We start from the raw sequence: 15,912 nt of genomic DNA, 5'->3' as shown, positions 1-15,912 counted from the left end.
TTGAAGTTGAAATCACCTGTTAAATTTCGACAGATGTGCATTTGTTGAAAAACAGAAACATAAAATGCATTTTCATAATGGCATTCCCTCCATGTATGGTGGGCTGAACTTTGACTCTCCCGAGAAGTCATTCATTTGTGTTTATCCAGACTCGGTGGGTGAGAGCTGTGGTGCTAAATTCACACCTCAGGCCACTAAAACAGAGTTTAGGTATGAGGCCCCCAACATCAGGTGTCCAACAGAGACTCTGACGTGCCAAAGTTCTCACACATGACGGCCATAAAGAATTCTTAATTGGACCTCGGCCCTTCTTTGAAGACAAGTTCTGTCAAAAACACATTTTAGTATTTCTGTGCCCATTTTGTCACTGACAAAATGATGCGATTACTGTGCAAGTAGAAATGCCACACAAGCAAATATGTACGAACAGTATGAAAATGTGCTATACATTTTTATGAAAAGTTAACAGCAAGATCCGCACGAAATCACAGGCAGTGATGTGACTGAGAACTGATTTTGACAATGGGCAGAGACAAACAATCTCACACCAATTAAATAAATTAAGTTATTTAGAAAAAGATAAAACGTTACAGTGAAATATGATCTGCTAGGTAGTCATTGGGAATTTCTGGAAAGCATCAGGAATGCAAAAGCAAAAGATAAAATCTAAGATAGCGGGAATTGTTACTTAATTCCTTAAGTCTCTTTTCTTTCACTTGTGCAGTGTTTCTTCATCATGTCACTCACTACGAACAACAGGTCACCTATGTGCTTTTGAGTTTGTTGTATCTCTGAAGGTACTCGTACTGCAGATAGTCATAACAAACAGCCAGTGGCTCCGGATTACTGTCCTTTGCCCGCTTAAGGTCTTTGAGTTATTTCTCCCAAACATAGTAGATACTGTGGAGATACTTTGGATACTGGAGACTGTGTGCTGAGCTGTGAATGCATGAGTGCCAGATAATATATGTGTGTATGACAGGCTTACAACAGAGGGTTTAAGTGTCTGAGACTGTAGGAATCCCCCAAAGACAAACATGATATTCAGTGGCAAATGTACATATGTAGTCCCTAGGCAGGTTGGTGGAACAAGATTAAACATTCACATACAGTGCATACATTAAAGATGAAATATATACACATGATAATAACAAGCAAGGAAAAGGAGCATGAGGTACGTTGTAGCCAATTGAGGACAGACCAATAACACTACAGACTATTTGAAGGCATTATTATTGCCTTGTATCAAGAAAATGTGACGTATATGAATATGTATCTAAATCATTGTGTTGTCACTGCTTTTAGGTTTCTGTCATTAGGCTCTCTCATGTCTTTTATTGTCTTTGTTGTAATTTGGATGAATTGTCTTGTGGATGTGTGTTTGTTGCTGTTGCCTCTTGGACAGGACACCCTCTGAAAAGAGATTTGCAATCGCAATGGGATTATCCTGGTCAGGTTAAATAAAATAAAATGTAATATAAGGCAAACCAGAAGTAGAGATTATAAATTTTAAGGGGTTTTGAGGGACCAAAATATAAAGTGACTAGTGGTTAAGTGATTTTTGTATTGGGATGGGTTTGTGTCCCCTTCAAAGTTTCTTGATGAAATAACACATTTGTAATTGAATTTCCAAACATTACAAATTAAATTCCACAGATTAATATGACGTATGTAGAGCTGTTATTTCAATTGTGACTTTAGAGCAGAGATATTATGTCACTATTTTGTCCAACCAGTGTCTGTCTGTGTATTTGGTTAAGCTGACTGATTTTCTAGTACAAGCTTACTCTTATCTTATCTGAAGTAACAGGCGAAATAGTGCATGTCCTCTCATAGAAGGTGTAGTGGTGTTGTTGACACCTAAGTCCATATCCAGAGAGGGTGACAGCATTTCCATGGCCCAATAAGGCCTTTACAGTGACTGAAACCAAGGGAAAGAGGAGACAGACTGTAAACATATGACTGTCTTCATAGCAGCAAAGATGATTCACTGCTGTAGCAGTTAGTGACACGGAGGAAAATATATTTTTCCCCCACAGACAATGACACACCAATATCTTAGTTTCAGATCCAGTTACCTGTCAGGTGCCATGTCAGAACTACTTCACTTGTTCTTGTTCTATGAAGAAAATGTTAAACGTATAAACGTTTACCAGTTTTTGGGTAGAAAAGCCTATTAACGCCAAAGTTGGGCGGCCCACTTTAAAGCTATAGTATGTAACTTGAAAATATAACTGGATGTCCATCACATTCAAACCCTTGCCAAATGAGTTCACACAATGCTGAGTCGGCTTGACACAAGTCTCTCTGTGTTTCCCAGTGTAACAGTGTTTTGTTTTCATGTCTGTGGCCACATTCCCACACTGTTGTGACGCATTTGACTTGATGGAAATGACGGAAGCATAACAGCTATAGTAGCAAAGTGAGACGATGGAATAAGGCCTTTTTCGCTGTGACTGATGATTAGGTAAAAAAAAATGACTTGACAGCCTGTGTGTGTGTGAGACAAAGCTGCAGAATATGAGTCTTCCTCACAGCAGTTGGTGTGTTTATATACATATTAAAAGTCCGGACTAAGACAATAATTTGGTTTTCTTGATGTCATGTTAACACTTTTGTCTGACTAAAATATGAGCTAGTCTTAGTCGGACTAACATACCTGGATAATGCGATTCATAGTCCGATTACTCTTGCATGCATACGCTTAGTCGGACTGTGGTCAGAAGTAGAAGAAGATGACGCATAAACTGCAGCACTGTTGCCAGCGGCGTCTTTCTTCTTCTGACAAAACACCAACGACAAGAGTCATGCTCCGTCTAATTTGTATCACGATTAGCATGCACAGCAGGTATGAAACACACAGCCGCACAGCACGATCCATCTCACCGTCCATGACGGAGAGATACAGCGCCACCTACAGAGGTGGAGTCACACTTACACTGCCAATAAATCACTTTTCTCCTCTGCAAGTTGTCTCATTGCCTATCTTACTCAGACTACGAATCTTTGAGGAAAAGGTAGAATATTTGAGTTTTTATATCGAAATTGAAGTTAGCTGGGTTGACTTTCTCCTGTTTCTTTTTGCATTTGTATGTGTCACCAACAATCTATGTTGTTATGCAATGTACATTTAAATGCACACAGGCCTTTACACTTCCTCATGCATTGTTTACAAAATACAGTTAATCTAGCTTAAACCTTTTGTCTCATTCAAAGCTTGTGGTATTTCTGCTTTTTTGTGTACTGTAATTGGCCTGTTGTATTGAGAGTGGAAGTTCATAGATTTGAGTGCAAGCAGAGGCAGCCACAGGTGTGAATGCCATGTGCCTGAGGTCAAGAAGGGTAAAGTGAGAGTGTTCAGCTGTCTGCTTAGATCATCGTGACAGGAGTATGTTAGGAAGGTACTAAGCAACAGTGTATGGTGAGCCTAGCAACAAACACACAACCTTTAGTGTGCGCGTGTGTTTTTGTGCGTTTCCATTGGACGTTTAACTGCCTCTCTTTCTAGAGCGAGATGTCACGAAGACGCTCAGATGCAGCCATAAAACCTGATGCTTCTAGAATATGATTTGTATCTTGAACTGGCCAGTCTGTATGCATGTGTTCAAAGTCGACATGTAATCACATTTGAAAACAACTTTATTTCATTTTTTTTTTACAGTGTTAAGTATTGCTCCATTTCACAATAGTGCAAAATTCAATATTTTAAGGTTTCTCATAAATAACAAATATAAATAAACAATCATCACCACATTTAACACAAACTAAAAAAAAAGTCACATTGAAATTGCACATCCATAACTTAAGCAAAAATATTTACAGTTCAATTAGCAGAATGGAGGCCAAAGTTTTGACGTGGTTTTGTGCACCTTATTCTTCAAGTCTGTCTCTGCTCACATTGACGTTACGCTGGAACAGTATCTCCAATTAACCATCACAGCCTCCATTCTACTGGGTCCTCTCGAACGCATAAATTAAATTTAAGGTAGATTTAGATCAACAAAATAAAACTGATAAACAAAATCCTTCAAAATAAGGAAAAAAGGCAACTTCCCAGAAGTCTGGCATGGTATCACTGCATCACATATGAACTGAACTGAATCCCAAGACTTAAAATGATCCATTTTAGAAAGTGCAAGTTCAACGGTGAAACTCCAGAATCACGCCTCACAGGTTCCAAAGCTGTACTGTACTTGTGGTTAATCAAAAGGTTGTTTCTAGTTCAACTTCAAAAATGAGGTAATATAAGGAGAAACTATACTTGATGGAGTGTAACAGGAAATATGACAGCACCAAGTGTCAACAACATTACTTATTCTTGTCAAGTATTGAAATGCTGAAGGTCAACTACAGTAGTACTTCCTGCTTTAATGCAATTTTAAGCTGATTCATGTATGATGACTATATGCACATCCATATCTTTTTACAGAAACCGTGACTTCATTTGACTGATCAACAGGTTAGCAAAGGGAATTAAGCCTTTAGCACAAATGCAGCAAACATGGTTCAGATTCATGTGAGGTCTTAACTGTGGCAGTGAGGAAATATTAAGAAATGCAAATGAACGGCTACAGGTCAAAATGCAACTCTCAGGAGAAACTCCAAACACACACAGACTGAACAACAACCTCTCTCACACTTTGACATTCTCTTTGTCATTTCCAATGACAATACGCACATTACACACGTTATATATTAAAATCACTCTTAAATAGGCATAGATCTGATCTGTTTCCTTGTAAAAGCATTTCTTTTTTTTAAAACAATGTCAATTATATTTTATGAATACATATATTTCATCATAATAGCTCTGCCTTTGAATACAATTCTGAGGGCCAAGCTTTTCTGTCATTGGTATCCATGCTCTTTTGTAATGTGGAAAGAATTGGTTGATAACATTGCCTCTTACTGCCACCTAGTGCAACACAGCAGCACTACAACATTTTAGTCTCCTGTTGGGAGTCAGTGCCAGTATGTAAACATGCATGGTATAACTTGTCAAATGCTACATTCCAAAAGCAAATCCATTCATTGTTTTCTTTTGTATATATTATTGCAAAATAACAAACAAACCCTGACATAAAAATAAAAAATTCGCAGAAGACGGCAACACCAAACCCAAAACTGTTACATTACACATTACAGTAGTGCCCACCATGTTTTACGATGAGTGTATCAAACACTGGAGAGTAAGTGAGAGGAAGAGGAAGTTAAGGAGAGAACAGTTCTTGCTTCTTTACCGAGTAATATCTCTATACTCTTGAGGAGGGTGGAAGCTGGTGGAGCTGTACAGTAGATGCTCAGGCATCCACACGCTGCTGACCACCCATTTATTTTTCCACTTCTGTCCTCTGTCCTTCCTCCTCCAACTCATCTCAAACTGAGCAGTTGCGTCTCTTCCCAGAGCCAGCCTGGGCTGTAGCAGCAGAGGCTGAGCTCAGCCAAGCAGTGACCCCGTGTCAAAGGCTGGTGGAGGAAACTGAGAGGGTGGGTGAGGAGGGCGGTGGGAAATTCAGAAGCTCCAGCACAGCCACACCCACACTGCTGCGCCGCGTGAACATGCAGGACGCTGCCACCCATTTGTTGCTGCGCGGGTTGTACTTTTCGATGGAGTTGAGACTGGAACTGCCGTCGTTTCCTCCCACTGCGTATAACCAGCCGTCCATAGCCACCAGGTCATGTGTGCTCCTGGAAAGAGAGAGAAAAAATAATAATTAATTATTCTAAAGATCCAATGGACACCTGTTGTATTCAGTGAGGATTTGTATTATAAATTAACCAATAACTGCTATTTTAATGTAAAAAGAGTGATAATCCTTTGTCAAACCAGTTTCAGGATATCAATATGTGTGAATAATACTAACTTGATTATCAATTATAACAGAGTGCCTGAAGAATAATGGAATTATTTGATGGAAGATGCAATAATAAGTGGAAAGTGATCATTTTCCATTTTCCATCAACAAAAAGGATTTGTTGATTTTCCAAAGACCACACAGGATCAAGATTAATTTGACTCAGAGAATCATTACAAATAGACTGGTCCTCACAACTTAAAGGGGTTTTGGGGGTGAAGACTTTAGGTTTAGGGTTAGAATTGGTTTTAGGTTAAGACCAGGTTAAAGGTTTGTATTATGCAATTTCATAATTGCATAAATTTAAACTTTTGAGAAATAAGACGGAAACTGTTTGGGGGTGAAAAAAGGCTCCTTTTGACCTGTAGTACCTGCAGATAGTCATATGGTGCCATGTCAAAAGAGATTTTAATCTTCTGGCTAACTTGAGGAAACACTAGGGTTTAGGACCATCCACCCATGCTGACCTAAGCTTTGTTATAAAGGCTTCACATTCTCAGTACTCTCAGTAGACACTGTGCATTTGGCGTTTCCTGATGGCTCAGATGGCGAAGGTGTAAATAATTTAATTTAATTCCCTAGATATCAGGTTCTTTGTCATATGCCATCAGCCCTTCAAGCTTTAATCCATCTCTCTCAACTGTGCCAGGTCAGAAAAGGACAGCAAGGACATGCTGCAAATCTCTCTATAGATTGTAATACAACAAGTTGATTAAAAACAAAAGCAGAGGCTTATAATGAGTGATTGAGCCTAAGATTCCATTAGCATGCTTGTTGTTTTTGGTGTTTAAATTTCAAAATGGCATCTCTGACTGTAATAAAACAAGCAGGGCTTGTGGTTTTGGGTTTTTTGTGGGGCGGTTTGGGATGCAAGCAGCCATCTTGTCTGCTCTGATGGCTCTAATCTCTTACAATAGGCCCCCATGCATTTCTATTGTAGAACCATCCTGATACCTCCTGTGTAATTGTTCCATCTTCTTAAAAGTAAGTGCAGACAGTCGCAAATGTTTGTATTCGCTGCATTTTTTACCATGCTCTCTTTTTATTGCTTTGGATTCTGGCTCCGGACTGACCTGCGTATGTTCATGGGGGCCACTCCTTCCCACGTGTTGGTTTTGGGGTTGAACCGCTCCACAGAGTTCAAGCAGCTGGTGCCATCATTGCCTCCTGCGACATAAAGCATGCCGTCCAGCACAGCCACCCCGGCACTGCTGCGCCGACTCAGCATGTTGGCAATGGCAGTCCATGTGTTGCTCTGTTAATAAAATCAAGAGAAATGAGGTCACACGTGTATAGCGTCACCCATCATGTCATGGTTTTGTTTCTTCCACTGATCTAAACCTGGCAACAGACAACAGGCATTTTACTTTAATGATAAATTTAACAGTAAACATTTTACCTGGGGGTCATATTTCTCCACTGTTGCAAGATGAGAGGAACTGTCATAACCTCCCACTGCATACAAGCTGCCATCTGGATAGGAAATGGGAGTAAACACTCACAGAATGTAAATATTAAGATTTGAATACCAAAGTGGTAACTCCCTGACAGTGCTGGGTTGTATAACCACAAATGTAATATCTATTTCTCAAAATGTCTACTGTTTCACAGTATACAATGGTATTTTTAATGCATGAGCACGAGTGAGCGCTCAAGCGAGAAAGAGAGGCACAGCTAAGTGTGTGTGTGTGCGTGCGTGCGTGCGTGTGTCCTTGTCTTGCACGAGTGGTTGAGCAAGAGAGGGAGCAGCACAGCTGAGTGTGAGTGTGTTAACTTAACTGTATACATTCTTGTTACTCTCAGACACGTGTTTTGCTAAGGTAGTAGAGTCAATTGATCATTTCTGCAATAACTACCACAGTTACTTCCTTCAGCTAAGCCCTGAAGCATGTGGGGTGCAGCAGTGAAAAGGGACCCCCATCAAACAGTATTTTGCTACGCCATGTACCATCTTTCACAAACCGGTCTTGCGATATCTGTTTTCGGCATAAACCAGTATACCGCCCAGCACTACTCCCTGGTGATTTTGGTGATTTAAATGTAGAAAGTTAAACAAACATATAGACTGCAGAGCGGTGCATATTGTGACGTTTTCTGGCAATTACCTACCCAGAGTTGCAACTCTGACATATCTTCTACGGGTGCTCATAGCAGCAATTGAGGTCCATGTGCTGGTCAGAGGGTCATAACGTTCTGCACTGTGGGAGGACAGCAAGCCTTAGTTCATCTTCAATTATTATTATATTGAATATAACTGTCTTAATGATCAGAAGTAGAAAGTAAGTATTCAGTATTCATCGTCAGTCTGCGTATGTATACCTGTTGAGACAGGAAGCTCCGTCATAACCTCCTGCAGCATACAGCAGTCCATGAAGGACAGCCACACCCAAGCAGCTCCGCCGTGTTCCCATGGAAACCTCGGGTTGCCAGGCATTGGTGATGGGGTCATAAGACTCCACGGTTGCAAGGTCTGAGGTGCCATCGTACCTGAGGAAATGTGGACATAAATAGAAATATTAGAATGTTGCCTTAATAAATATGCAGTGCATGGCAAGTCAATTTATTAAAAGAGCATTCTAAAAGGGGAAGACATTAACAGCTTTTCAGAAGGACCAAGCAATTCATTTTGCACTTATTTTACATTTAAATCAAACTCATATTCCACTTGCCAGGTTTTCCTCTTGATTAAAGTAAGGTTGTGTTTACTTTACAAAATCATGTTGGAGTAAGAGTTGAGATAGTGCTTAAATAGGTTTGATCATGATTGTTATTACTCACCCTCCAACAGCATAGAGTCTGTGGCCAATGGCTGCCACGCCCACCCGTGCCCGCCGGGTAGACATGGATGCCACCATGTGCCAGCGGTCTGTCCTGGTGTCATAAGCCTCACAGTCTCCATGAATGGCAAACAAACTGCCACCACCTGCGTCACACAAAATTAAAGAAAATAAACTTTACGCTCAAGCAGTAATGTTAACATAAAATATTGAGCGGTTGGCAAATCTAAACCAAACAAACACTTCTCATACAATTATAGTAGATCTCCAAGTTAAAAAAATCCTCACTCTGCGAGATATGATAGAAAAGTAGGAAATGGCATAATTTTGAATGATTTTTCTGAGCGACATAAGATGGGTGCAACACTGACCAACAGCGAAGAGCACAGGGCTGGCGCCCTCACAGCGGCGTGGCCGCGTCCGGCTGTTGCTGAGGACTCCGCGCTGCTCAGGCATCAGGTGGTACTTCAGAGCCTCGATAAGCAGATCCTTGCACTCTGAGTGATGACGTACCAGTAGCTCCGTATCAACATTACTCATCAGAAAGTCTCGTCTCAGCAAAGGAAGCCGTACACACTTCATCAGCTGACCGAAACAGAGGATGATGGGGTTGGTCAGTTTGGGTCATATTACAGGTAGAACGAAACAACTAAACACTTCTGAGAGTCTTACCCAAGGTACATGTTGCCTGCGTCCATCTATATCGTGTTTCACCCAGCTCAGTACAGCCCGGTACACTTCCTCTTCAGATGGCACATTGAGATTATCGCTGGAGATCAAATCCAGGACCTGGATGAAGAGGACAAAGCGAAAGGGCAGAGACTTTATTTGTAATGATTTAACACAATGAATTTTAAATTTACACAGCCTTTAATTCAACTGTAACTTTCTGAGGGGAGCAAACGGAGGCATGTCTTTGAAGAAAAAAAAAAAGCACAGGACAATGACAGTTCTGAACACAGTCAACAAAGAAAGGCATTTGCATTGGACACAGACAACATTAGTCCCTGTTGAATATGTCTGCTGCATGCACTGTTGCTTTTATTCCTCCTGTACTTTTCTTAATCTTGACTTGATTAACTTCATCCAGACTAATATGTGACAGTATCGGTGGTGCAGTATTTTGACAATAATTTTAGTCACTATTTAATTTTATCCATTCCCACAAGGATACTCGCGTGCTATATTAAGGTCTTTACGTGTGTGTGGTGGGGCTGTGATATATTTAAGTTACCACTCTGTGTGTGTGTGTGTGTGCGTGTACGTGTGTGTGTGTGTGTGTGTGTGTCTGTGGCACGACTGCTGCAGTCTGAGTGGCTGGTTGGCAATATTCCCAGATCAACCCAAAGCTGGCAGACAAGGGTGTGGCCAGAGTGGCCAGTCGCGCTGCTGCTGCTGCTGCTGCTGCTGCTTCTGTCTTGCCAGGTCAGTTCTGGGCAACATCTCAGTGAGAAACAGTGACACTGGGAAATATTGCCATTGCTGCTGTCCAATGCTGTAGTCGCTCTTACCCCCTTTTATGCATCTACTGCATAATGTTACCATTAAGGTACCACACTGTGTGTGTGTAGAGGTGTAAAAACTGATTATAGAGGAGTATTGACTGTACTTGTGGTTAGTCGCCAAGAACAAGGCTGTATCAATGAAAATGCTTTCAACTACGTCACAACGCACAAGATGCCTTAACACACAAGTAATTAGAAAGCATTCATCCTTTGTTGCCTTCACAACGTCCCACACGTGCAATGTTACATTCTAGTCGGCATCCTGCCACATCCTTCACAGAGAGATAAAGGGAATATGGGGCATACAGCTCGGAGTCTTTCAGAACAGTTGGTACCATATTATGACAAAGAAGAAACGCTTAAGAAAAGGGTAAGACAATGAAAAATAAATGGTCTCATTGTTAATCTGACTTTAGGTTGCTTATCTTTTATGATTGTAATTAACTGAACCCACACACTCAAAATGCTGATTCAGTCTCAAGGTTTGAAAGTCTTTTACACACTGTATTACTCATTGTAAATTGACACGGCTCAGCAAGCATTTATTTGAACCTGATGCCATTTCATATGAGAGGTGACTGATTGGTTAAAGCTTTTTTTCTGATAAACATGACTCCCCTTAGACTTGAGAACCAACTTTTCATTGTTAGCAGGTCTGGTGGGTGGGGCTACCCGTTTTGTTTAAACATGGACCCTGCCTGCTTTAATCATTTATTTAACCTTTATTTAACTGGGGCGGTTTCTTTGCAAACAATGCTGTCTTTTCTAGGACTTCTGACAACACACAAGTACAGTAGCTGCAGGTATGTGGCTACTTCAGCAATTTATCCTTCTAGTTTAGGAATTGACTGTTGGCTCTACTCAATGGAGAAGAATTTCTCCTGAAACAATGTCTGAATAAACAACAGTGAAACAAAAAAAGAAACCCTTATTTACTAACCTCAGAAGTAGCTAAGCAATTGCTGGTGTGTCAGATGTATGTAGAACACACAGACAAACAAACAGGTGCACCTGTTTTTTAAGGGATTGACCAGCACCTTTGTGCCAAGATTAGGCACAGTGTAAATTGCACAAAAGTCAATAATTCTTCTTCTTATTATTATTATTTCATAATTAATGTCATTATAGTATTTTGGGTGCCACCAATTGTCAAAGTAAACTGAGATTAGGCCATATCTGTTTTGAATGTTTTGTTTACCGGACAGGAGCCTTTACATTTTTTTAATGTTTTATGACCAAGTTATGTGCTTATAGAATAAAACAACACTGACTAACAAAATGAGGGCAGATTTCTATTTGACAGATTTACTCTTGGCTATTATTTTTCTACAATGAACATGTCCCTGTTAAAGCTGCTTCCTCTAAAGTTACTATTTTGTTGAAGACACAGCAGGAGACAGAAACAGATCACCAAAGTCGTACCTGCTTCAGTGGCAGCAGCATAAACTCTTCTGTCTTGGACACCTCCACAAAGTGCTGTAGGACATACTTGTGTGCTGACTTGAGCAGGTCACTGCAGGAGTGTGTGTCAGCGAAGCCTCGTATGCCTAGGCAGTTGGAGGGGTCCAGCTGGCTGAGGAGGAACTTACAGCAGGCGTCCCGCACCCCATTGAGCTGCAGCAGACTCGCTGCAGGGAGCAATGTCTGTACAAGCACAGGTAAAAATACACAGTTTATAATGTCTATTTGCACTTTGAATGGGGGGGGTGTCAAATCAAAAGAGTATTCTGCTTTACCTGCACATTGCCTTCTCCGACCACAATCTCAGCTGTGTAGGCATACTGGATGAGCTGCTCTAAAGCCTGTGGGTCAATGTCATGAAGGGTCACGTGGGTCTGTCGACTTTCCGACATCTCATCTGCATGACCACACACAAAGAGAGTGATTACGTTCTTCCTACAAGTTCTAAGCTGTAAATCTGGCTGATATAATTGCCTCCCTTTTCAATCATGCTGACACATGGCAGCTCCTAATGTATACAGTACAGCTGCCTGATATCTGCACAGCTCATTTGTTACAGACCACTCTCCTATCAGTTGTTTTAACTGTGGAGGCATTTGAAATGTCTGAATCTATACACCCTTGAGAAACGTGGGTGTTCCAGTTGAACAGAGGGTTAGGAGGTTTTAATGTTTCATCTCCTAGTAGTCTCACAAAAATACAAACAGTATCTATATGGGGAGCTGTGATTTTGTTGTTTTAGTGATCATGAAAGATCAGCAGATTGTGCTGAAATTAGCCAATTAGTGGCAGGGTTGGATAAGTGAGAGGAGGCTCAGCAGCTGAGTCTCAAATCCAGAAAAGTAATTGTCAGGAGACACATTGTAACCTAACAAAGGTCTTGTATTTGGAGGAAATGTGAGATAAACACACACCTCATCTGACCACCTGTGCCACAGACAGGAAGAGGGGGAAGGAAGCGGTGATGCTGAATGGATGAGGTGGCGTTCACTGCACACATGAATTGTTGTTTCATCAAACTATGAGCAACAGAGCAAAATAGTGCAAAGTTTGATGTCAGAGCTTAGAATGTGTGAGGCATGCAATATGCTGGGTTTCATGGATTTCAGAAACAAAAGCACAAACAAATGGAAACAGTAATAAATGAGACAAGATGGACAGCATGGACTGCACTTACTGGTAAACATGGCGTGGAAGTAGGGGCTACAGGATGCCAGCACCACTTTATGTGCCTTGATTTCCTTGTTGGAGACATGGAGCACAATGTCACACAGCAAGCCACGTTGACGCATCCTATTCATGGACACAAAGGAGTCATGGTAGTGGCGTTTTGAATTGTGTGAGATGCTGTGGCCATCGCGGTTCAGCAACTGCATGCCCCCTTCCATCATGGTGCCTGGTGTGGCAGTCGTGGACCCTGGTCGCACTCTGGACAACTGGAACCCAGAGAAAAACACATGAATAGAAGAAACATAGAAGGCAACATTATTAAACTATAAGAATGCCTTCAGAGCATAGGTTTTGTGCAGGTGTTATGACAGATGTCCTGGACAATCATTGTACCTATTGTTAGTGTGACAACATCCACCTTGACAGCTGTCTGTCACAACCATCACAAACTATAGTTGGTTGACTGGCTTTTTTTTTGGCTTTATTTTATATCTTGGCCTTAAGTGTCAAGACTGATTAAATCTCATTATGACAATAGAGAGAGTCAGAAGACAGGCATTATTACTGAAACAGGAATCACATTGACGTAAGCCTCTCATTAGTTAGACTGTCTGGTTTTTAACAAGTTTATCAGTGCCAGAATTCACAGCAAAACCACCACCTCACCCCAGCTGTAGCCTCGGGTAGGCAGGGTAGGAGGAATGGATGTTGCCTGAGTTGGCCTTTTTCTTTGTACACTCAGCTGCCTTGCTCTCAGACGGAGAGAACACACATCAGAGCGTTGCATAACCATTGTCACGAAGCATCTTGTTGTTATACAGTATGAATTTACTGATTACTGTATGGTGTACACCCAGCTAGGGCTAAATTAGAAAACATCACACATCTAAAACAATAAACAAAAAAAGACATTTTCACACAAATATGCTTCATTGTCATACCTTGGGTAGAAAAGTATGAGCAGAAGCCGATTATTAAAATGTGTAAAGCTCCTCTGATAAGGAATAATGCATTGTTTAAAAGATCCTATACTGGGTAAATTATTGTTATTATGTATTACCACATAACCTGTCATTTAAGTGAGTGCATCCTGCAGTGCCATATACTCAGGTTGGATAAAACTCTCCAGTTACTTTAAAACTTTTCACCCCAACCAGCCGAGGCAGATGGCTGAATAGATTTGAGTGAGGTCCAGCTGAAGATTTCTTCTTGTTAAAAGGGAGGGTTTTTTTCTCTCCACTGATGCCTAGTGTTTGCTCATTGTGTGAACTGTTGGGTTCTCTCTTGTCCCTCTATAATATTGTAAGGTTTGTGCCTTACTATGTAAAGTGCTTTGAGATAATGTATGTGGCATTATACAAATCTAATTGAATTGGATTTAATTTAATTTATTTGTGCTTTAATACTTGTTTTAAATTCCCCTATCATATTTGATAAGAGTAGTGTCCCAGCTTAAAAACAACCTAACTAAAGAGGCATGTATCAATTAATTTAAAGTCCAAGGAATGCAACACAGTATTTCATGGTAGTAAAAAAAACCTAGCATTCTATTGATTCAACTCAAGTTAATATTCCAATACTTTTACTAAGGATTAGATCAGTGTATCATAATAATGTTGTCATCTGCTCAGAGGCACTCGACTCTACAACTCAATACTCTGCCATTGCCATTGAGGACCATCTCAAATGTCACAACAGCTGCCTGGCGTCTAGCTTTAGGTTACATTTTCCAAAACGCACTAGACTGCAAAACACACCAGCCTCCCCTTCTCTGAGGGAACTGTCTGCTCTCAGGCTAAGGAAATAACATGAGACAATACTGAAGACTGACACAGGGATGCTCAGGAGGGTTGGGACAGACAAAACAACACAACTGCTGCCATAGATAAAACCAACTGAGTAAAGCACTTGTCCTGTTCATCCCAGGCATGTATATTAAAATGTCCTCTCTCTCCCTGCGTGGCTCAAAACTTTGTGACATCCACACAGCATCAGTGGAAACAAGCTTGTAGTTGTGGGGTGATGGGTGTTACCATTCATGCATAAGCATCCTTGATCTGGAGAAATCCCAACCCCCCACTCATCTATTTTGAATACGAGCATCTATCAGCTGCAGGAGCAGCGTTACACAGAATGAATGTGTCAAATCTTTACCGAGAGCCGTGCTGCAGTTATCCTCTGACACAGTGTCTTCCTCGAAATGATGGCAGATAAATCAGAAGCTGTCGCAGTCAAATTGGTTTGAACTCGGCACGAGTGTCTGGTTATCTGTCCACATTCTGACTTAAGCATAGGAAATATGAAAAAGGCGTCTGTTTCGTGTTGTGTGGCTGTACGCGGTTGACGTCAATGCAAAAAAAAACAAACTGCATTTCAGCTTACACTGGGTTGTTAAGGTGGAGCTCACACTACTGGATGTGATCATATAAAGGCTGATCATAATGTTGAATTGAGATACAACGGGAGAACGAGAGTAAGGTGAAAAGACACAGAAAAGTTTATAAGTGCAAGCTTTCATAGTTTGCTCTGGGTGTTAATTTATTTATTTTGATTGGACAAATGCGTCCTTAAGCAACCCTTTTCGTCGGATCAGAGTCCGGAAGTGTGATCGACAAACACGTCTACGCCGTCACGAAAGGGGTTTGATTAGAAGCACCATGATTGGTCAAAATCGGGGCCATGTCTTTCTTCGGTTAGCCCGGACAAGAGAATCAAGCCAACAGCGACCAAGGCACAAATTACAACTCAAATAATGTATTAAATCGGACACAATATTCCTCCCCATGGTGACGAAACTTTATGTTCGTCAATGTTCTGTCAAAATACAATCAACGTCCAGATTTTTCGAGTCAAAATGCCCTGAGCTATGTATGGACTGACTAGCTAACGTTAGCTCTGCATTGACAGGCGAATGAAAACCAGTCCTCACCACCAGTCGTCGTCGGTGTCGATGTGACAGCGCTGCTTTCTTCCTGTTCGTAATCTTGCCCAGCTTTGTAGTTGTGTGAAGCTACTGCAGTCAAAATCATAAAAATGGACAATCTCTTTTCAGAGGTTTGATTCCAGAGCAGCTGCCCATTTAATTAAAAACCTCACGTGTAGCATCAAAACACTGTTTGGTCTTGTCTGCATAGCTTCGGCAGT

The 15,912-nt window shown here is 41.0% G+C and overlaps 1 protein-coding gene across 2 annotated transcripts; it reads right to left on the bottom strand.

The window, feature by feature from the left end:
• Positions 1–3,621: 3,621 nt before the first annotated feature.
• On the bottom strand, positions 3,622–15,904 carry klhl17 (kelch-like family member 17). Of its 2 annotated transcripts, none has more exons than XM_044038073.1 (12): positions 15,698–15,904; positions 12,776–13,034; positions 11,874–11,995; positions 11,560–11,781; positions 9,305–9,421; positions 9,004–9,217; positions 8,634–8,778; positions 8,175–8,342; positions 7,965–8,053; positions 7,255–7,328; positions 6,929–7,110; positions 3,622–5,688 (listed from the first exon to the last, which is right to left on the bottom strand). In XM_044038073.1, the coding sequence occupies exons 2-12, from the start codon at positions 12,987–12,989 to the stop codon at positions 5,460–5,462; spliced, it is 1,776 nt and encodes a 591-aa protein (XP_043894008.1). In that variant the 5' UTR covers positions 12,990–13,034; positions 15,698–15,904; the 3' UTR covers positions 3,622–5,459. The 2 variants fall into 2 exon arrangements, with proteins under 2 accessions (XP_043894008.1, XP_043894006.1); XM_044038071.1 differs by lacking the exon at positions 15,698–15,904 and adding an exon at positions 14,923–15,113.
• Positions 15,905–15,912: the final 8 nt, after the last annotated feature.

The sequence above is a fragment of the Solea senegalensis genome, linkage group LG11 (assembly GCF_019176455.1).
Source record: "Solea senegalensis isolate Sse05_10M linkage group LG11, IFAPA_SoseM_1, whole genome shotgun sequence".
NCBI classification, from domain to species: Eukaryota; Metazoa; Chordata; class Actinopteri; order Pleuronectiformes; family Soleidae; genus Solea; species Solea senegalensis.
The sequence above is the reverse complement of the archived record's forward strand: the minus strand, read 5'-3'. Positions and strand labels throughout refer to the sequence as shown.

Bases quoted from the DNA above. Each gene is read 5' to 3' on its own strand.
- klhl17 (XM_044038071.1), bottom strand. From the start codon at position 15,060: ATGCTTAAGTCAGAATGTGGACAGATAACCAGACACTCGTGCCGAGTT. The intron at 9,422-11,559 runs GTACGACTTTGG...CTCTTCATCCAG, and splicing joins TGCTGCTGCCACTGAAGCAG to GTCCTGGATTTGATCTCCAG. The intron at 8,343-8,633 runs GTGAGTAATAAC...ACATTTCCTCAG, and splicing joins AGACTCTATGCTGTTGGAGG to GTACGATGGCACCTCAGACC.